The sequence below is a fragment of the Lampris incognitus genome, chromosome 12, assembly GCF_029633865.1.
Source record: "Lampris incognitus isolate fLamInc1 chromosome 12, fLamInc1.hap2, whole genome shotgun sequence".
NCBI classification, from domain to species: Eukaryota; Metazoa; Chordata; class Actinopteri; order Lampriformes; family Lampridae; genus Lampris; species Lampris incognitus.
The window spans coordinates 10,215,654-10,238,943 of record NC_079222.1 but is presented as its reverse complement, the minus strand read 5'-3'; the positions used below and the strand labels follow the sequence as shown (position 1 = coordinate 10,238,943).

Below are 23,290 nucleotides of genomic sequence, written 5' to 3'. Positions count from 1 at the left end.
ATCCCGGTACCGGTTGTGATTTACGCAGCGAGACGGCGTGTCGGTTTTGCTGCGGGACTCGGCGTCTTCCGGTCAAACAAGACGCGCCTCGTGCAGCAGGGCGCGTGCAACACCGGCTGACACGACGCCTCTCCGCTTTACTGTGAATGGTAAACAGATGATTATTATTACCAGGCGGGGTTTCCTATAATTAAGCACTGGGGAGAGAGTGGGAGCTAAGCCGAGCGTGATGGGAGTTGGGTTTGTAAAGGCGAGGTGGGGGGGAGGGGGGGGAGGGAAGGTGCGATGAAAATCAGTCTAACTTATTTGCAGAAGTTGCAACGCTGGAGTCCTGCCGAGTGTCGGCAACAAGCAGTGGACCCAGTTATAAAGCCGGAACATGCGGATGAGCTGAAAGATCTATGAAAGATATTCCCGTCTGAAAATGTACCACCGATTTGTTGCAAAACTGGGTTTTGTTTTGTAGATCTGGCTGTATTTGCACACACACACACACACACACACACACACACACACACACACACACACACACACACACACAAAAGGGGGGGACTTTGTTTTGTGAACCTAGTGCGCAAATAGCCGATGCCTCCAAATTTGGTTTGTCCAAAGTCGAGACTGATAATATGGATCCAGGGCAAACACCGCGGTTTCTGCGGCTCGACGCGTTGCTAGGCGCCGCTGTTTTTAAACATGCGAACGAAAACCCAATTCAGGTTTCATCTCTCCACATTCCGGGCCGCCAAACGACGAGGCGAACATCGCACGGGGGAGCCGTGAAAGGCGGCGCCGCGCGCCGGCGCGCGCCACCAAACCTCTTTCCCCAAACCTCCCGAGGCGAATTAGGCGGCGGCCGCCGCGGTGATCTCGGGGTCACGGACGCTGACGGGGTTAGTCCGGGCTTGTCCCGGCATTCCTCCCACCTCCGGCCTACAGCGTCTTATGTCACCCGTCCACAACGCTCACACGGTTAAGCCTCCGTCTCCAAGGGCCGAGGTGGGGGGCGGAAACTCCATTCTGACGTCACGTCGCACTCTAATAGTAACACGCTAACACGTACTAATATACATATATTAATCTTATGCATTAGCTGTGTGTATTCTACAGTACCTTGCTCTGTGTAATCTATGAAGTTTACGTTATCATTCGGTTCTTTTTGTGCATCCTGACACCTACGGCGTGTGTGTCCGTCCTGGAAGAGGGATCCCTCCTCTGCTGCGCTTTCCGAGGTCCCCCCCCCCCCCCCACCATCTTTATTTTCCCGATAAGGGTTTTCTCTTGAGGGGTTTTTCCTCATCCGGGACTAGGGTGTCGTATTTGCATTTTGTCACGTAATGATAGATACCGTTGAGCCCTTCGGGGCTACCTTGTGGTTTTGGGCTCTACAAATAAACTTGACACGACTTGACTAATACGGTTCTGACAGCCGATCGAACGATCGCAGGTTAGGTAAGAGTTAGTCCCGGGTCCCTTAACTCAACACCCGACCAACTGTGACACACACAAAAAAAATTAATAAACGTTATGACACAGGCCTGTTTCCATCACGTCGCCTTGAAGAGTTTTAGTCCATTAATAGCACTCAGAGGGAAGGAATTTTAAGTGGCCGATGAAAGAACACAACAAGCTGTTTTGCTTTTTCGGGGCCCTCTGTATGTAAGTGTTCGTAGTCCGTGTGAAAAGCCTCCAGTAGGCGCCGAAAACCGAGCGAGCTCAGGTAGCGTTTCTGCATAATTACAGAAACCCGTTTCCTGCTAAAAAACCATCCCCCCCCCAAAAAAAACTCCCACTGTGCACCAGAGAGAGGAGGCAGGATCCGTTTGGGCATGACTGATTTTCCCTTCCATCTAATCTGGATGCGGCGCGCCATGCAGTCTTGTGTACAGGATGTGGTGACGGTGAACCGGGGGTACGCCGTAGGGCTCAAACCGGAAGTCCCTTATTTTACAGCGAAGTTGCGCGCCTACCTCGCCTTCAAAACGACTGCGGCGTGACAACTCGAAAGGCTTAGGCCGCAGGGGTCCCCAACAAGGCGGCCCGCGGGCCACGCCCGGCCCGTGAAGGGTTGATTTATGGTCCGCGAGAATTTTTGGAGAAATGCCAGAAGGAAGAATTTTTTTTAATTTCCCTACCAAAAAAATAAAATAATTAATTTCTTAGTAAAAGTAAGACTAGTAACATATCGAAAAATAGATGAAAAATCTCCGTTTAAATTATAAATACCTGCAACGAATCGACACCGAAACAAACTAACGAACAACATGCTGCTGGAGGTTGAGTGGCCCATGGTTTTAAAAGTGGCCCGCCATGAAAAGTAATTGGGGACCCTTGGCTTAGGGGATAATCCGCCGAGAAAGAGCACGAAAATAAACACGACACAAAGGGCGCATTTTTTTTTTATAAAAGCCAACATAATCCCACCAGCAGGAAGTCAACATGGCGAGGGCAGTGATTGATTGGCTTGCTTTCATTGAGTTCACGTGGGGGGGGGGACTGTTAAATATTTGATCGTCACACTGTATGTATATTGTACAAAGCGATTATGTGCTAATAGCCTTGCATGGGTGGTGAGAATATACTGAGCCACCGGAAGCTGCACCGTGTCTTTGCACGTGTTAAATCACTGTAGCGTGACCCAGAATGACGCTGACTTTATTAATGTAAACTACTAACAAGACACGTTAGCCCCTAGCTAACGGGTCTGACCCTTTAGCCGAGCGGTCAGTGATGTCGCCTTGTGGTGCGGTACACCCAGTATCGAATCCCGCACTGGGCAAGAAAATAACCGGTTACACTAACAAATCAAATGAACTGGACTCGGTGCCATACTGACGTTTCAGCGCAGAGACAGCCAGCAGAACCTGCAGCGCTGTACGCACAGGTAAAAGGGCAGCAGGTACTCGCACAGTGCATATATGTGCATATACCATTCAGCTTTTTCTTTAGCCGTGGGGCAAAATCTTGTTACGCGCTGAAAAATCAGGGTGCCGGCGAGGGGAGAAATAAGCGGGCCCATTTCCATCTTGGAGGCGGCTGTGAAGTGGAACAAATTGTACCAAACAATTTGACGTGCTTTTGTATGAAGTTAAGCTTCAGCAGATCCATATGATTGCTTCAACATTGGAGGAGTTTCTCCCCCCCCCCTCCTCCCCCTGGTTTTTTTTTTTTGTGTGTGTGCGTTTGTGTTGGTCGCGGTCCAGGAGACAGCAGGACGACTTGGCGCAGCTCTCGATGAGCTCTGTTGGTGGAGATGAGAGTAGGGGTCTGAGCAGCGGTTGGTGCCGATTTTGGTCTAAAACATGAGGAAATGTCTGCTAACCGGGAGGACCACTTCAGAGCTGGCAACAGTCACACTGCGTTATGCTATGAATGGAAATAATACTCGACTAGAGTCATGGCTCAACATCGACAGACTGAATGTAGCTGGCAGGGTATCCTGGTGTCCTAGAACAGTCAGGTCAAAGGGGGGGGGTGTCTGTCTTCTTGTAGTGCCTTTCAGCAAGGCACTGACTGGATCCTAACCTGAATAAGAAATTTTAACTCTGCTCACCGTCCCCTGCTCTGATAAAAATATCCACATTAGCAAAGCTTTGGGTTTGATTATGGTGGACAACGTAAGCTGGCGAAGATGTACAAACACTGGAGTCTCCTCCAGGCCACAACTGAAATGTCCAACTACATTATGGTGGGTTAAAAAATAAAACCCCAGCTTTTTCAATATCTCTTAATTACAAAGGATGTGGTCTGTATGTGGTATGTATTCCCATATCCGCTTCCGGTGTGGGAAGATGGCGGCGCGAGTTCAATTTGGCAGCGGCCTTGCCCAGTACCGTCCACGCGGTGTCCTTGTCCACGTCTGCGTCTAAGATTGTCTTCGTTGGATGGCTGGGAGAGCTTGTGGGCCCCAGGGACCACGGCTCTGCCTGGAGATGTGGCCGAAGAGGAGAGACAGAGGGCGGTCTGAAAGGGGCAGGCTAAGCTAACTGCTAGCCCATGCGGACCGGCAGTTCCGATAACACCGCGGTCTGCGGCGGCGGCGGCCTCGCCTGGCGTTGACGGTGTTTTCGGTGTCGTCGTGTGGAGTGCGGGGAGGTGTGTCGAAGGTGTCTTTCTGGGAGAGCTTGGTCTGCTGCCTCTGGTGGGCCCAGGGACCACGGCTCTGCCTGGAGATGTGGCCGAAGAGGAAACACAGAGGGCGGCCAGACATGACGCTGAAGCGGGGCAGGCTAAGCTAACTGCTAGCCCATGCAGACCAGGCAGTCATCCTGGCGTGGCTATATGTGTTTTGTCGTTTTTGTAGTTTGGATATGTGCGTTCTTGTAGCTTGGACATGTGTTTTTGTCTCCGCGTTGCACTGCTGTGGGCGGGTGTGCGGAATGAAATGACAAATGTTCTTGACACCTGACGGTGTGACGGTGCCAGGTCTCATAAATAAGGGCTTTTCTGTCGGGTTTCATAAATGTACATCATTTGTGTAAGTGTTATGTAACCTTTCACCAGAAGGAGACATCCCTTCGATCGAAAGGGAGGCGTCTCGTGCTGAAGAACACAATGCATACGTCCTCAAGTGACAGCTACCTCTGGCATCTCGTCATACTCTGCTCTAAAGCAAACATACGCAAGCTGCAAATAACGTTATCTTACACGGTACTTTAAACTTGTATTCAGCTTTACAAGCTGGGTTTCTTGTAACGAAGACGTTTCGGGCTCGGGGGAGACATAGACATGTCCTGTTGACCGAAGAAGATCTATTTCATGAAATTCTTGAAACAAGTGAATAACTGCAATGTGACATATCCCGTACAGAGCGAGTTGCTTATTAAGATGGCCATATTTGGGCGTCCGGGGATTGCCGGTTCGAATCCCCGTGTTACCTCCGGATTGCTTGGGCGTCCCTACAGACACAATTGGCAGTGTCTGCAGGTGGGGAGCCGGATGTGGGTATGTGTCCTGGTCGCAGCATTAGCGCCTCCTCTAGGGGAGGATGGGTGGAACTGGGGGGGAATAGCGTGATCCTCCCACGCGCTACGTCCCCATGGCGAAACTCCTCACTGTCAGGTGAAAAGAAGCGGCCGGCGACTCCACGTGTAGCAGAGGAAGCACGTGGTAGTCTGCAGCCCTCCTCGCATTGGCAGACGGGTTGGAGCCGCGACCGGGATTGCTCGAAAAATAGGGCAATAGGCCAAGTACAACGGGGGGGGGGGGGGATTTAAAAAGAAAGGATATATTTCTTTGTTCTCTTCATTCATTCTGTTTCTCTTCTGTTCTTTCCGTAGTTATATACCTCTGTGGACCCCTGGACACATTCCTGAGCATCATGAAGCTGTTTCACAATGAGATCCCGGACCCAGAGAATTACGCCATTTTCTATATAGACGTGTTCGCCGAAAGCCTGACGGAGCGCAAACCGTGGCAGAACTCGGACTCTGACTGGTCCGACCCCATCAAGGTCTTCAAGGTACACTCTGCATAACACTCACACACACACACACACACATTTTCACATTCACATAAGAACTGTGATCAGTTCGGGGCGGCATGGCTCAGGAGGTAGAACAGGGTCGTCTCGTAATCGGAAGGTCACTGGTTCGATCCCCCCCCCCCCCCCCGGCTCCTGCAGAGAGCGCGTCAAAGTGTCCTTGAGCAAGACGCTGAACCCCTAACTGCTCCTGATGAGCAGGCTGGTGCCCTGCATGGCAGCCTCCACCATCATGTGTGTGAATGAATGTGTGTGTGTGTGTGTGCGTGTGCATGTGTGTGTGTGTGTGAATGGGTGAATGTGAGGCATGCACTGTAAAGCACTTTGAGTGGTCGGTAGACTAGAAAAGTGCTGTATAAATGCAGTCCATTTACCATTTACCATTCATCAGTTGCGTTTAACGTGAAGGATGCATTGTATAAAGCTATCCAAACACTTGAGGATTAAATTGCGCCGGACTGTTTTCTCCCCTGTTTTGTGATTGCAAACATGTTTTTACATACCCAAGTGGATCTGCAGTTTGGCATAAGGCATAGTGTTGATGTCTCAGACTGGGAACAATTATACCTCACCGTAACGTTGTGCCTGTTCTGTTTATTTCTGGACGAGGTTTACTCGTCATCGAGATGTACAGCCAGCCAGGTGAAATTTGCTTCATAAGGACATCCGTTCTTCATGGGTCTCTCTTACAAAAGCCTAACACAGAGCACCCTTGTCAGAAATGTCCGGTTCTAAGGTGAGAGCTTAACAGGCTCGATGATGTGTGTGAATGTGTGTTTGTGTTTTCTCTGTGTTTGTGGGGTTTTTTTTGGGGGGTTTTTTTGCATGTGCACTTATGCTTTTATGTGTGTCTGTCAATCCGAAAGGAACTTGCCCTTCCACAGCTGCACACCCACAGATAACACACATCCAAAATAAGCAATAGATGCCATTCCAAGTACCTTTACTGGCATGGGGTATAGGATGTGATTTAAAACAGAACACGTCTTTGGAACCGTGAGCTGTGTTTACTTTTGTGTTAGATTATGAAAAGATGTTTGGTTCAACGAACGATTTGAGAAGGAATGTGCATAGCGCGTGACACTTTGTGGGCAAGTATGTGCCCTCAGGGCGTCCGGGTAGCGTGCCGGTCTATTCCGTTACCTATCAACACGTGGATCGCCGGTTCGAATCCCCGTGTTAGGTCCGGCTTGGTCGGGCGTCCCTACAGACACAATTGGCCAAGTCTGCGGGTAGGAAGCCGGATGTGTGTGGGTATGTGTCCTGGTCGCTGCACTAGCGCCTCCTCTGGTCGGTCGGGGGGGGGGCTGTTCAGGGGGGAGGGGGAACTGGGGGGAACAGCGTGACCCTCCCACGCGCTATGTCCCCCTGGCGAAACTCCTCACTGTCAGGTGAAAAGAAGCGGCTGGTGACTCCACATGTATGGGAGGAGGCACGTGGTAGTCTGCAGCCCTCCCCGGATCAGCAGAGGGGGTGGAGCAGCGACCGGGACGGCTTGGAGGAGTGGGGTAATTGGCAAAGTACAACTGAGGAGAAGGGGGGGTGCCCCTGAATTGAGCCTTTAAGTATTTTCTTACCTGGAATAAAAGCAGTGAGTGACAAATCCACCAACACAACTTTTCATGCTGGTTAGGGTTAGGGTTAGGGGGTCAGGGTTAGGGTTAGGGTTAGGATCAAGTTACGGTGCCTTGCAATATTTCACATCGTTCCCCTCTTTAAAGGCTCTCATCTACACTATGCTGGTGCTGCGCTCATACACAACGGCTTAGCCGACTCAATACTTAGATTAAATGATTTTATTGGATGAAAATCGTGCCTGGATTCTTCTGACACCTGTTTTACTAGGCTTGTTTGCTGAAAGCAATGTCCATCCAGGCTTGGGCTGGTTTATGTTCTCTGACCCTAAAGCAAACAAGCTGGCCAGTTTGATCCAAGGCTATCCACTGAATTTTACCCAATTTTCTGTATCGAGTGTAAACATTCAGATAAACAGAGTTTCAAACGCTGCTCTTCAGGAATGATAACAATGATCAGCCGATTTCTTGAACTGTATGAGGAGATGAAGCTTTTCTTGTTAATCTCACTTGTGTAGACAAATGTTTTATGATGATAAACAGCATTTTCCACTTAGATGGCTGGAAATAGATGGCTGGAAATCTTCACCCTTCCCTTTCTAGTCTTTCTACAACTCCTAGGAGTTTGATTTTTTTTGCACGATGTAATGAAGGAAGTCTATATTTGTAAGAAGCTACTAAGTCCAGCAAATTAGTGCATGGAGAAACAAGTAGGGGACTACTAGGGCATTCACGACTGCTGCATTTTAGTTGTCAAAAGTATTCGAATAGTCAGTTAATCGCGGGAGGTCAACCAATAGCAAGGAGTGGTTGACCCCCACTTGGCTGGAATTGGCTGTAGTTTTCTTAGTGGGCCAGGATGGAGGAGTCTTTGATTGCCGCTGTGGCTAACGGGTCAGTATTGTACGACACCGCCCATGAAAACTACAAACTGCCCCGCAAGAGGGATGCTGCCTGGCTTGCTGGTAGTGACCCGGGAGACGGGCATTTATTAGTAACATCAAGTCATATTTCGCGGTAATTTCTCTTTCTCTGGACCTCAGTGTACATTTTCCCGTCGCAAAACCAACAACCCCAACCATAGCAGTTAGTCCCACTTCAGAACGGCATCTATAACGGCATCTATAGCAACACAGCCTGCTAATCAGAAATTACACTGTTGACTTTCACGGCTGAACAATCAGAACTGAGTAGTAGAAAACTACTAAAAAAGGGCCAAAGTAAAATTGATTGACGGTTACTGACTGTGGCGCAACTTGTGGGTGAGTGAGTGACTCGTGCAGCCCCAGTTAGGCCTTCAGCCCAGGGGAGGGAGCAGGCTCCGGGCTGGGAGAGCATTAACTGAGTTGAAGAAAGGGCTGAAGTGGTTGCTTTTCTCACAGGGCTAGGTTCACACAGTAATTAACTTGATACTTTTCCACCAGTTCAGTTAATATAAGAGCTGCACGATCGGGACAGGTTGTCTCGCCTCATCTTCGCAGTTGGCACCAGCTAGCGGGAGGGGCGAGTCAGCAAACGAGTTAATGGACATGGTGAGTTTTCACCCCCGACTCGGTAAAAAGGGTCGTTCGTTTCAAACGATTCGTTCATGACTCCGTGGTTGTCATGGCAGCTGTTGAAAAGCCTAAAAGCCTTAAATTATCCTAAATTGAATGTTCAATACAGCGTATATTCGTCTGGTCCTTTGTGTCCTACATTATGTAAATTAAGCAGTGTCGCCTACAAGAAGCATTCACATTTCTCAAAGTTACTTTTAATGTGGGGGAAAACAGAGATTAGCAGGGCAGCTAGTGTCTAAAGAGGAATTTGGCATTAAAACATTACAGGTTAAATGATTGAACTTTCCAAGCGGAGCTCTTGGGGTCTTGTTCACGAGTGAGGGTAGGATGGAGCGGGAGATTGACAGGCGGATTGGTGCAGCATCAGCAGTAATGCGGACATTGTACCGGACTGTTGTGGTGAAGAGGGAGCTGAGCCGGAAGGCACAGCTCTTAATTTACCAGTCAATCTTCGTTCCAACCCTCACCTATGGTCATCAGCTTTAGGTAGTGCAAAGGGTGAGATCGCGGATACAAGCAGCTGAACTGAGTTTCCTCCATAGTTTCCTCTGTCTGGGCTCAGCTCAGAGATAGGGTGAGGAACTCGGACATCTCGAGGGAGCTCGGACATCTGGAGGGAGCTCGGAGTAGAGGCGCTGCTCCTTCGCGTCGAATGGAGCCAGTTGAGGTGGTTCGGGCATCTGATTAGGATGCCTCCTGGGCGCCTTCCTTTGGAGGTTTTCCGGGCACGTCCAACTGGGAGGAGACCCAATAGTAGTTCTGGGTAGACCCAGAACTCGCTGGAGGGACTACATGTCCAATCTGGCCTGGGAACGCCTTGGGATTCCCCAGGAGTAGCTGGAGGTAGTTGGTGGGGAGAGGGACTTCTGGAGTGCCCTACTTAGCTTGCTGCCACCGCGACCCGACCCCGGGGAGGCGGCTGATGATGAGATGAGATGAGATGATATATTAATGTAAATGTATGAAAGACTGAATTGATCATATTAGTGTCTCTTATAATGGACCCAACACATTCTGTCAAAAGTGATCGTTAAACACCCTTTGCAACGTCTCTTTGATGTGTGCAATGGACTCATGAGTGCACAATTAGTCATTTAAGGCTTTGGGTAATCTTAAGGCTCTTGCAGGACCTTCTATGAGAGTTAATTGTGATTTTGATTGGCTCCAACTGCATAAATCCTCAAACTTTGTCTTCGCACAGTTGGAGATTGCACACTTAGGGTTAACTATTGGTCTTTTTAAATGCTGTTGGTCCTCGTGATTAGCGTGGGGGCGGATGGGTGGGTGGTTTCCTTCATTGATGTTTTACTATTGCTTTTTTATAGCTACATCCATCATACAGTATATCTTAAGACACTTCTGATTGGATTTTAATTAAACTTGGAGGAATGGTGCATGATATGACTGCATTACTTCCATCTTTTTGTAAAAGAAATTGATTAGCATAGCGGTCTATTCCATTGCCTACCAACATGGGGATCGGTGGTTCGAATCCCTGTTACCTCCGGCTTGGTCAGGCGTCCCTACAGACACAATTGGCCGCATCCGCGGGTGGGAAGCTGGATGTGGGTGCGTGTCCTGGTCGCTGCACTAGCGCCTCCTCTGATCAGTCGGGGCATCTGTTCAGGGGGGAGGGGGAACCGGGGGGAACAGCGTGATCCTCCCACGTGATACGTCCCGCTGGGGAAACTCCTCACTGTCAGGTGAAAAGAAGCGGCTGGCGACTCCACATGTATCGGAGGAGGCATATGGTAGTCTGCAGCCCTCCCCGGATCGGCAGAGGGGGTGGAGCAGCGACCGGGAAGAGTGGGGTAATTGGCCGGTTACAGTTGGGGAGGAAAAGGGGGGGGCTGATAGGCCCACGGAAGGTGTCCAAGTGCATGTTTGTTTAGTCATGTTACCAACAACACTGGATTTTGATACATTTGGAAAAGTAATACATCTGAACATTATGATCAGATATTTAAAAAAAATAACATTGACTAATCCAGCGAGGGGCGCCACACTGCTTGTTTTACCATTGCTTTGTCCATCATGCGCGTCATGTGATGATCCAGTCCCAACGGATCGGGCTTTGGAAAACTTGAAGAAATTACACATCTTCCAGCTGTATTCGTTTTTATCTCTAGGGCCCTGAGAGGAAATGCACTTCTTGTCAGGGTTATGCTGCCTTGTTCATTTAGCGGGTGATTGTGAGGCAAAAGCTGAATTTCACTGAAAAGTAATGTCTCGGTGAACATCTTAAAAAGTTAGATTGTACTTAGTCTGAAGTATTATTCAATATTATTTTTAATCTTATTTTTGGGCGGCACGGTGGCGCAGTGGTTACTGCGGTCGCCGTCACAGCGAGAAGGTCCTGGGTTCGAGCCCCGGGGTAGTCCAACCTTGGGGGTCGTCCCGGGTCGTCCTCTGTGTGGAGTTTGCATGTTCTCCCCGTGTCTGCGTGGGTTTCCTCCGGGGTGATGGCCCGGCGGCCTGTCCAGGGTGTCTCCCCGCCTACCGCCCAATGACTGCTGGGATAGGCTCCAGCATCCCTGCACCCCTGAGAGCAGGATAAGCGGCTTGGATAATGGATGGATGGATCTACTTTTGCTTAAAGGTACGCCACAAAAAAAAAAAAAAAGAAAATGAGAGAAGTGCGGACCCAGATAGCAAAACTGTTGTGGCCCAGACCCAAACCCGTCCCACACCCAACACTTCATCCGGCCCACATAGTGCGTGGAATGAAGGCACTTGGGCGGCCCGCTCCTGTTTGCCAGATCTGGGCCAGAACCAAGCCATAGCAATGCCGCATGTGCCACATATTTGCCAAAAGTGGCCGATATTTGTTTGGTGATATTTGGGCCATGTCCACCATTTACCACACGGGCCACTTCAGGGTCACATCCAGATCACATGTTGCCGAGAGCACCACATGTTTGCCAGAAAAGGCCCACATTTGATTTGGCATATTTGGGCCATATTTGTTATTATACACGTGGGCAGCTTCAGGCTCACATCCATTCTGCCAGGGCCAGAATTAGGCCACCGGTGCCGCATCACTGCCTGAAGTGGCCCACATCCGGATGCTGTCTGGGGAGTAGGAGCGTCAGGGCAGTTCGACACAGGAAGCAGGCTTACTTCAGTCTGTGCTGCCGTCCATACCGGGTATCTCAGCATCTCTGACATGTCCTACATAGTACACCACCAGTGGGACTTGTTCCATCCGTTTAAGCCGCCAGTCTCATTTTTGCACATATGTGTGTGAACACGGCGCTTATTCCCAATATTCAAACTTTCCAACCTTTTCATTATTCATTCGCCCGTTGGGAATACCCTCCACTCTGAGCCCTCGGACGTGCAGCCAGCAGCGGGTCCGGCTCAGGCGCATACATTACGGTCTTGCGTTGAGACGGCGCACGTAGCTGATGTGCCGCTTACGCAACACCGGCCGCGTGGACCTATGGCAGTACAGGAACTGCCTCCACCCCTCACTCCCGGGCCTTCTCCTCGACTCCTCTCTCGAAAGTGCTGCACAAACACCCCCTCGCCAGGCAAACGGAGAACGCCGACGTGTGTGAAGCACCGCGACCACACCGGGGGGGGGGGGAGGGGTGCTTCACCATGGGGACAAGAAGCGCTGTAACACAGAGCCGGAGAAACACAATCCTGACACATGAAGGTCTGCCCTCGGGGGGGGTGGGGTGGGGGTGGAGTGTTGTGGTATTCCTCATCCAACACATGCTAAAGAGAATCCGAGCTGCACGCGGGCCGCCCATACAAGTTCACACTCGCTCGATCTTTACATTAACGTAGTACGAGCACGGATAACGACAAGCTGTTGGCCTACTTAGCCCCTGCTGCCTTCTCTGTATGTTGCAGCTCCCCTGTAGACTGCTAACTCCACACCACACCCACCATGGGAGGTGGTGCTCAAGAAAAACAGCATGCATATTACATCATATATATACATATATATATATATATATATATATATATATATATATATATATATATATATATATATATGTATGGCCAACTACTCCACTCTTCCGAGCTGTCCCAGTCGCTGCTCCACCCCCTCTGCTGATCCAGGGAGGGCTGCAGACCACCACATGCCTCCTCTGATACATGTGGAGTCGCCAGCCGCTTCTTTTCACCTGACAGTGAGGAGTTTCACCGTAACGAGTGGGAGGATCACGCTCACCCCCCCCCCAGTCCCCCCCCCCCCCCGCTAGTGCAGCGACCAGGACACATACCCACACCCGGCTTCCCACCTGCAGACACGGCCAATTGTGTCTGTAGGGACGCCCGAGCAAGCCGGAGGTAACACGGGGATTCGAACCGGCGATCCCCGTGTTGGTAGGCAGCGGAATAGACCGCCACGCCTCGAGTATATTTTTCATGACAAAGTGTCGTCAAAACAACCATTTAAGCCATGAGCCCATGAAGTCGCTGCGGTTAAAAGACAATTTATCACGCAAAACAGCGCCACCCTCAGATTATTTAGGGGAACTTCAGTGAAGCAGAAATTTCTCTGCGTATTCTTTAATCCCAAGTGAAATGAGTAAATTGGATTTTCAAATAACGGAGCAAGAAATATTGAGAAATGCTCAAAATCCATCGCTGCGGAGTGTTTTGTTTAAATCTACAACTGCAACCTCCATTTCACCCATGAACACAGCTTAACGATGACAAAGCAGAGGAGACTACAATGATTACCCAGTCTGTTTGTGTGCTAATCTGCGTTTTTCAACACACCTGCTTTTCCCCCCTTGGATGGAAATATGCACGCAGTAATTGCTTTCCCCCACATTTTTTGGTATAGTTTCAACGCTTGGACGTAAAGTTCGGGGAATTCAGAAATTCTGGAAAGCATTCATCTCACAAAAATACACTTTTATTAACAAATGCGGGGTTGAAGGACTGACTCAGATGGAAGGTTTTTTGCTGCGTTAAAGCAACAGATCACCTATCGGGCGCCATCAGCGGGAAACATACAGATACACACTGAATGCTTGTTCACATATTAATAAACTGCCTCTAATCGCAGTTTGTAACCCTGCATTTGGCTCCCTTTCGCTGATTATGCAACACGGTGATTTGTCAGCAAGCCATAACATGTTTAATTAAGCCAATATGCTTCCCTCACAGCTTTAACTGCTTGCGGAAATCTGAGTGTGCGCGTGTGTGTGTGTGTGTGCATGCCTGCGTGTGTGTTCGTGTCTGCGTGTGTTTGTGTGTGCACGTGCATGCCTGCACGTGCATGCGTGCGTGCACGCGCATGCGTGCGTGTGTTTGCACGTGCATGACTGCGTGTGTGCGCTTGTGTGTGTATGCACATGCATCCCTATGTGTGTGTCTGCTCGTGCATGCCTGCGTGTGTTTGCACGTGCACGCCTGCGTGTGTGCGCTTGTGTGTGTGTGTATGTACATGCAGCCCTATGTGTGTGTCTGCTCGTGCATGCCTGCGTGTGTGCGCTTGTGTGTGTGTGTATGCACATGCATCCCTATGTGCGTGTCTGCTCGTGCATGCCTGCGTGTGTGTTTGTGTGTGTTATGCACACGCATCCCTGCGTGTCTGCTCGTGCATGCCTGCGTTTTGTGTGTGTGTCTTCACACGCAGGCCTGCGCATGTCTGCACGTGCATGCCTGCGCGTGTGTGCGTGCGCGTGTGTCTGCACATGCATGCCTGCGTGTGTGTGGTGAGTGGGAGGCTTCATATCGCTGTTGTCACACAGAAGCCTAGAAACCTTGTAACAGCATTCGGGAACGACGTGCCGGCTGATCCCTTACTTGAGTTGTGAATTTGTTGGTTATGGTGGTGGTGGTGGTGGTGGGGGGGGGGGGGGGGTGGGGGGCTCAAAATATTGCGTGCCGCAGGACCATTCGAGATAGCAAAATATTAAGTAAATTCAAAACTCGGTGCAATTAAATCCTGGTCTTGGTTTAAATGGATGGCAGAAACTCCATTTTCCATCTTAAGGGCTAACTCAAGACACGACGTCTCCAAGGCGCGACTCATCTTGCTGGAGCGACTTGTAACGAAGTCCTCCTCCACATGGAGAGGCACGAAAAACTCCGGGCGACCACGTGTGCACCGCGCACAGCTGCTCCTTCTCAGCGCGCGCGCCTCCCCAGCGTCAGCTCTGCAACGTTTTCTTCATTATTTTGCGAGCATACACACTGTTTTCGTCTAACGAGATTATAATAGGGTTTGATTTGGATGATCCTGCTTTCAATCCTGTTCTTGTTAGTTAAATCCCCAATCAAACCTCTAAGTTATGGGGGTTTGTAAGCCAAGTTGGCATTTATTAAAAACTGATGTAACCCGCAGAGATGGGCAGCGCATACTTTTTTTTTACTGGTTGCAGAGCCCCCCCCCCCTCATAATAAACACTACAGGGCGGGGTAATCGGGAATGGCTCTCGTTAATACCCCTCTTAAACACGTGTGTTTAGCCGGAGGGGTCAGACTACAGGGTTCGCAAACGCGGTGCCCCCTGGAAAAGAGGTGTGGTATCCAGGGGCGCGGGTAGATGTTTTAAGTTTGGGGGTCGGGGGGGGGGGCTGCCAACTCAAATGAAAAGTACTGTGGCGAGCCGGCGTGGAAGAATGACTCGAGAGTTAGATGCCGCTTTATAATCGCAGCTCACGCGCCCCATACACCGCACGACCCCGGGGGTGCTCTTTTATTCACACACCCCCCCCCCACCCCACCCCACCGCCGGCCCCGCCAAGTGGCAACATCAGTCCCAGGCACGGTCCTACAGTCAGTTAGTCAGTAAACGGTCTCCTACTTAGTCTGGGTCGAATCCCCGAAACAACAACACAAGAATAACCACAACATCAACACCACATCGTTAAAACACAATTTTAAATCGAACATTAACGGTCCCGTCAGCCATTGCGCTCACTGCACTCACTTTCTTATCAAACACGTACTTTCCACGCAGGTCTCGCCCACTGTTTAAAATAAAGATATGTTTTCTTTCTTTTCTTTATTTATTGTTTGCATTTGTACGTTAGGAAAAGTTAGGCACACTGTTGGGTCTAATATGTTACACAGCCACTTGCCACTACTGGGGAGGGGGGGTGCACCCACCAGTAGGGTGGGCTGTAGAACCCCCAGCCCGCCCCCCCCCCCCCCCGTGCTAATGGTGGTATCTGGTTTAAGGACAGTTTGATAGCTCTGATAGACACGGACAAGGGATTGACCCTGTGGTGTTTCCGCTACGTGATCTCAGTGTATGAGGTCATGTGATCCCAGAGGATGCTCCAGTGATTCACGCTTTCCTCCCTGTGTTTTTTTGTGTCTCTTCCAGTCTGTGTTCGTCATAACGTACCGGACACCTGATAATCCAGAATACAGAGACTTCCAAAGGGAACTCCACGCCAGAGCCAAGAGGGATTTTGGTGTGAATTTGGAGCCCTCGCTGGTAAATGACTTGAATCACGGTTACAACGTTTATATGTTCCTACAAACCTTCGTATATTTAAAAGTGTTTTCTGCTGGAAAAATACCCACTACGATTTGGGCTGGCCTCTTCAGTATAACCCAAGTAAGGAATGTTGCTCACAGTAGTATGAGAGTAAAAGCCTTATTTTATTAGCACTTTCATATTTTCTGTTACATTTGAGGCATACTGTATTTTCATAATTTTAGTTTTCATTTGTTTAAAAAAAAAATTTTTTTTGGTCATGGCATCACAAAATGGAAACAGATATTTGTTTCGTGAAAGATCCAGACTGAGACAAAGGCACTCCCTCCCAGGACATAATGCAAATAACTATTTTTAAGATGCAAGTCAAAAGTTCCTTTGGAGGTGTCCGGGTAGCGTCGCGGTCTATTCCGCTGCCTACCAACACGGGGATCGCCGGTTCGAATCCCCGTGTTACTCCCGGCTTGGTCGGGCGTCCCTACAGACACAGTTGGCCGTGTCTGTGCGTGGGAAGCCGGATGTGGATATGTCCTGGTCACTGCAGTAGTGCTTCCTCTGGTCGGTCGAGGCGTCTGTTTAGGGGGGAGGGGGGACTGGGGGGAATAGCGTGATCCTCCCACGCGCTACGTCCCCCTGGCGAAACTCCTCACTGTCAGGTGAAAAGAAGCGGCTGGCGACTCCACATGTATCGGAGGAGGCATGTGGTAGTCTGCAGCCCTCCCCGGATCGGCAGAGGAGGTGGAGCAGCGACCGGGCCGTCTCGGAAGTGTGGGGTAATTGGCCGGGTACAACTGGGGAGAAAAAGGGGCAACCCCCCCCCAAAAAAAAGTTAATTTGTTAATTGTCTGTATCAATTCGCTACTCGCGTATAGTTCAGACTTGCATTGCATTTCCTTTCAGATGGACTACATTGCTGGTAGCTTCTATGATGGCTTTGTGTTGTATGCGAAGGCCTTGGAGGAGACTCTGGCTGAAGGCGGTGCCCAGAATGACGGTATCAGCATCACGATGAGGATGCAGAACAGGCGATTCTGGGGTGAGCATAAGTTGGTATCTTGGCTTCGCTTAATTGTCCCGAGTTGGGAGTTGTCTAGGGTGACCTTTTGTTTCTACTGCAAAGGACGAAATAGTGGAGTCAGAAGACACGTAGTGTGAGCAACTGTCTGACCAGGCATATGCTTGTGTAGTTAATCACTTGGCCGCTACCGGTTCTCTTTGCATCCTGTCTTAAAAATCTCTATTCATTGGCTGTCTCGGCGGTCTATTCCGTTGCCTACCAACACGGGGATCGCCGGTTTGAATCCCCGTGTTACCTTTGGCTTGGTCGGGCGTCCCTATAGACGCAATTGGCCGTGTCTGGTGGGTGGGAATCCAGACGTGGGTATGTGTCCTGGTCGCTGCACTAGCGCCTGCTCTGGTCAGTTGGGGCGCCTGTTCAGGGGGGAGGGGGGGGGGGGGGTAGCGTGATCCTTCCACGCGCTACGTCCCCCTGGTGAAACTCCTCACTGTCAGGTGAAAAGAAGTGGCCGGCGACTCCACATGTATCAAAGGAGGCATGTGGTAGTCTGCAGCCCTCCCCGGATGGGCAGAGCGGGTGGAGCAGCGACCCGGACGGCTCGGAAGAGTGGGGTAATTGGCCAAGTGCTATTGGGGCGAAAAATCTCTTTTTCATGCCCATAAGTAATTAGTGCAGGTGCAAATCCCTCACATTTGTATAAGTGTACAAGTGGAGAGACGTAGAGGTAACACTTTTAATTATTAGGGATCCAAGGAGCAAAGCTGCAGGACCCCGGTTGTGATTGTTCTAATTATTCTGTATTATTATTATTTTAACCTAAACATGTCTGGATGCCAGAAACAGTAAGGCGTAGAGTAATCAGACATGGCAGACTGATTCGCCACTACTCAGGCGATAAAATGACCCCCACGGGCCACCAATTACAAGCTAGTTGATGTCTGGCCTCCTGCTAAATCGTCTGGAGCAGGTCAAATCATTTTCCAGCTGGCTCTTCATTTTCCGTCATGATGGATTGTGAATTATCGAATTACCCTTTTTATTTTGAATTATCTGAAAAAACTTTTTTTTTGTTGCACCCCTCCCAATGATTTGTTCCTCTTATATCGTTAAAATTGGTCACCTCTAGTGTCCCACCTCAAAAGCTTGTCAAAAGCGAATCGGTATGTCAAAGCATATGGCTGCAGTTAACCAGCCGAATGTTGGCTATCTCACTATAGTGTTAGTTATCTACACAGACAGTTCTGCAAGACCGGTTGCCTTCAATTTTGGGATACATGTGCAGGTATACTACAGGTGGCATCTACAAATTTTGGTCATAATCTGTCTATGGGTAGCACACTTGGCCAAGTCTGCTTAAAACCTGTTTATGGGCACTAGTTATTACATTGTTATCTGCTTCATTATTGTTTCATCATTGTTATTGTTATTGTTGTTGTTATTAACAGCTTAAAGTTTTGGATTTAAAAACCCACATCAGAATGGGTCCCTTGGGCGTCTGGGTAGCGTAGCGGTCTATTCCATTGCCTACCAACACGGGGATCACCGGTTCGAATCCCCGTGTTACCTCCGGCTTGCTCGGGCATCCCTACAGATATAATTGGCTGTCTCTGTGGGTGGGAAGCCAGATGTGGGTATGTGTCCTGGTCGCCGCACTAGCGCCTCCTCTGGTCGGTCAGGGTGCCTGTTCAGGGGTGGAGGGGGAACTGGTGGATAGCGTGATCCTCCCATGCGCTACGTCCCCCCAGCGAAACTCCTCACTGTCAGGTGAAAAGAAGCGGCTGGCGACTCCACATGTACCGGAGGAGGCATGTGGTAGTCTGCAGCCCTCCCCGGATTGACAGAGGTGGTGGAGCAGGGACTGGGACAGCTCGCAGGAGTGGGGTAATTGGCCGGATACAACTGAGGAGGAAAAAAAAGGAGGGTGGGGGGAATCGATCCCTTTGCATCCAGAACGAAGTATTCGATCCCCGACTTGACTGAAGTTTGGTTAAGTAAATGGAGTCATATGCAAACTGAGATGTGTTGATCTTTTGTTCAATTTCGTTCTCTTTCGAATGCTTTGATACTGTTGTGTTTCTTCGGTCGTGTTCAGTGGGAAACATACGTTGTGAATGTTGTTGTTCGTAGGAGTAACGGGCCTTGTCATGACCGACCACAACAACGCCAGGGATATCGATATCAATGTGTGGGCAATGACCAACCAGGAGACAGGAGAGTATGGGGTAAGTCCTGCTTCTGTGTTTGATTCTGTATTTCTGAAGCTTAGTCTTTCCGCCACAGGAACCGTTCCCTCTTTACCGCGGGTCGCAATTTAAGCTTATTCTTCTGCAGCAATCATTTTTAAGTCTCTCCAGATAGGAGCATCAGCTTAACGAAATGCAACTCGTAAGCCTCAAAGTGGAAGTGTTAACGAGCACACATGTGTGGCCCGTCATTAAAAGTGAAAGTAAAACATAACATGCCGATTAATTCTGCCAGCTTTAGGTTTTGGCACGCCCGACTGGCGCTTGCAACACGAGACAGTGATAACCATAGGGTGACAAATAGCATGTGACCAGTTCATTTACCACCCTTTGGTGGCTAATTATGCAGTCTGTGTAAAGTGCCATCACACCATGGTACCTCATCAGCTGACTCTGCATTTGTCAAGAAATAACCAGTTGTAATTCCTGTTAAACGTTGAAAGATTAGGTGGGGAAAAGAGCCTTGCCCGTGGAGTTACAGCTAAACAGTAGTAGCAAATTCGGGGGGCGGCCGGGCCGTGGGCCCGGGTCTCCCGCACCACAGGCGACTACGTTAACAAGGGTCCGACCCATTAGCCAAGGACTAGCGACTCTACACATCCGTAATCGTTACACAGTGTTCACCGCTGTTCACATAACACTGAAAGCTAAATGGACTTCTCCAAGGGACCCCCCAGTCTTCCCTGTGGACGAGTTTCTGATCATGGGGACTGTCACTCAGATCTGCCTGTAAGTGTAGCGTTCGTTTTGCATTGATGTGCTCCATGTTTTTAATGCAAAGTTTAACAAGCAAGTTGCGTGGACGGAAAGAGCAAATGCCAAAAAAAACAAAAACAAACAAAAAAACGTCAATTTTAATGACTCATTAATTTTAACGATAGTCTTAAGGTCGTAATATAATATGGGTAGCGTAGTGGTCTATGACGTTGCCTACCAACATGGGGATCGCCAGTTCGAATCCCTGTGTTACCTCCGGCTTGGTCGGGTGTCCCTACAGACACGACTGGCTGTGTCTGCGGATGGGAAGCCGGATGTGGGTATGTGTCTTAGTCGCTGCACTAGCGCCTCCTCTGGTCGGTCGGGGCGCCTGTTCAGGGGGGAGGGGGAACTGGAGGGGGTGGGGGGGAATAGCGTGATCCTCCCATGCGCAACGCCCCCCTGGCCTGGTGAAACTCCTCACCGTCAGGTGAAAAGAAGCGGCCGGCGACTCCACATGTATGGGAGGAGGCATGTGGTGGTCTGCAGCCCTCCCCGGATCGGCAGAGGGGGTGGGGCAGTGAGCGGAACGGCTCGGAAGAGTGGGGTAATTGGCCGGGTACAATTGGGGAGGAAAAAAAAACAGGGGGGGGGGCAAAATGTTGTCTATAGCATGAGAAAGTTCATCTTGTTTTCGTGTTTCCAGGGGTGTTTTACTTGGTTCAGGAGTGTTTTGAAAAAGTGAAACTTCTCTTCCGTTAACCTCTATACGACACATGAATCAGGATTTTTTTTAAAAAAAAAAACAAATTTATTTGCACTTTTCGAATGATCGTGCCGACAAATTATTACACGTGTACAAAAAGCAACCTGTTAAAAGTGAATAATAGATAAATTAGCTTGTAAAGTATTGTTTTTGCAGCGTAGACCTCTCCCATGCGTACTAAACGCTTTTCTGCAGTAAATGTCGGGTCCAGTGTGCAAGTGTCAAGTGAAGAGCGTCATTAGAGTTAACGAGAGTTTCCTCTACAAGAAATGTTTGGGCGGCACCGCTTGCTTGAAGTGTCTCCTGTAGCAGCATCCCACAGAGAGGCTTAAAAGCGAGTCTCGACGCCCCAAGTAGCTACTATAACGATTTGCAGAGTTTCTAGTGTTTGGTCAGCACATTTATTAGTGTTTTCCCATCTCCAACAGTCTTTATGGTCGGCCGCCCTATTTGTCATTTCTTTTTTCTAATCTCACATAAGAACATTCTTTTATGATTCTTTTAAGTCTCAATATGTAAACTTAGTGACACAGAATAATAACAATCATGATTGAAACTCCTGCTTTCCAAAGAGCGGGCTAATTCGCTCCATATGCCGCGTTCGCTGTAATGACTGTAACAGGAATTTCCTCAGAATTCCTCTCAGCGTTGTGAGTTATGTGCCGTTTCTAACCCCAACGATTCAATTAAAAGCAAATGTTCCAACAGCATGCAGGCGACAGGGGATATCACTGCTCGGGAGTTATTCTTGGGTCCTGATTTTGTGCAACGATAAGATACGTAAGAAAAAAAAAAACACAACCCCTCAACATTTCCTCCCCGCAGTCCGATAGAAGAGGAATATCTCTGCATGCTGTGCTCTCCGGCACTGTGGTGACCCGCTCCGGCGCTGCACTCCGAGGACAGAACAAGCGGGTTAGCTACATTTGCCTTCAGATAGAATTTCACAGCAGTCCTCCCGAGACCGCCATCAGGACTTCCTGGTCTCGTTTTTCTCTGGCTTCTAGTTGGTCGACTCGTGTTGCTTTATTGACCAGAGTGGCCGCTGACCTGGTTGAAAATATCTTAAGCCAATTTCAATTTTAGAAATAAAGCTCAAAGTCTCGCTTCTTCACCCCAAGAATCTCGGGGGTAAGTCTCTCGTCAGTCTTCTCCGTGTGTTTTCCAGCCAGCAGTAGTAGCAGAGTTTACCTCCAAAAGGGAAGCTATCGACCACTCGACAACGTGACCCCGGCTTTTCTCGAAACCTATTAGAAGCACCGAAGTAAACACAAGTTTTTTTTGTTTTTTGAATAACATATTTATATATTGAGGAACTGATTGACAGCTTTGCTCTTCCAGAACGGTTGAAATTTTGAAAACTAGCATTTGACTGGTTTTTTTTTTTTCTTTGTGAAAAATTAGAAATTTATCTATTTATGAAAAATGACACAACGGTCGACTTTTGCAGCTTGGCCCCACTTTGAAGTTTATATTCTATATATATTGAAGAGCTGATTGACAGCTTTACTAGTCCAGAGTGACTGAAATTTTGAAAACTAGTGTTTGACTTTTTTTTTTTCTTTATGAAGAGGGGATCCTGGGTGTGTAGTGAAATGACTCGACTTGGGTTCAGCGTGCGTGCTTTTGCCCTGAGGTAACTGGGCTTGACTCAAAAAAAAAGTTATTGAATCAATTTTATTTTCCCTTAACCAGTGAAATTATCGTACCCCCTTTGTACTGGGCTTTACGGTTTGTTTTGTTTATAAGGATACTAATGAGACTGGCAGTACTTGCACTAAACACAGACACCTCCCCCCAAATCCACATATCTGCATAGTGCAGCTGGAGGAGACGGTGTTTTGCAACTCCTGCTGTTCGACCAGACAGCTACATTCTGCATTGTTGTTTTGACCTCTCCACGGGAAGACTGCCCTTTAACGCCTCTAGCAGAGAGGATCCAATATGCCTGCGGGCTCCTCCACCAGGGAGCGAGCATAAATAATACTCTAGTTAAAAGCACGGGAGTCCTGTTTCATTGCAGGACACTGGGGTCTGTTGACAAAGAAAGCAAATAGCACACTATCAGCGTCAAGGCCCACGTCGAGCTTTTTCATACCGATGAACTCACAGAAGTTGTTTAAAAGTGATGCTGCATGAAAAACTCAATACTTTGGATAAACTTCACGACAGCTTTCCATCGATTGGATGCGAAAGGTGTGAAATGAGACACTATGGCAAGCTGTGTTCACCCAGGGAATGCAAACCATTCTAATTAAAACAAACAAAAAGTGTGGCTTGAATATTTAAATCCCATTTCACAAAAAGCACTGAATACTTTTCTGTGCAAATGCAAAGTCCATTACCCTGAATTAACTTGGTTCAAGTTAACCTAACACTTTTACTATACATTTATCATTATTAATTTATTATTATTATTATGTATTAAGAGTCCTCTGTTGTCAATACTCCTGGTTTAACGTGTCACGTATGATTTTATCTGCAGTTTCATTTCAGATCAACAGGATTTTTGTAAGAGATCATCAGTTACTGTTA

At 48.8% G+C, this 23,290-nt stretch overlaps 1 protein-coding gene across 1 annotated transcript in view; it reads left to right on the top strand.

Moving 5' to 3' along the window:
* npr2 (natriuretic peptide receptor 2) overlaps positions 1-23,290 on the top strand; it is a 69,463-nt gene that overhangs the window by 965 nt on the left and 45,208 nt on the right. The window contains exons 2-5 of the mRNA XM_056291195.1: positions 5,277-5,458; positions 15,916-16,029; positions 16,933-17,068; positions 19,178-19,272. Coding sequence (XP_056147170.1) covers positions 5,277-5,458; positions 15,916-16,029; positions 16,933-17,068; positions 19,178-19,272 — 527 coding nt within the window. The remainder of the gene's footprint in view (positions 1-5,276; positions 5,459-15,915; positions 16,030-16,932; positions 17,069-19,177; positions 19,273-23,290) is intronic.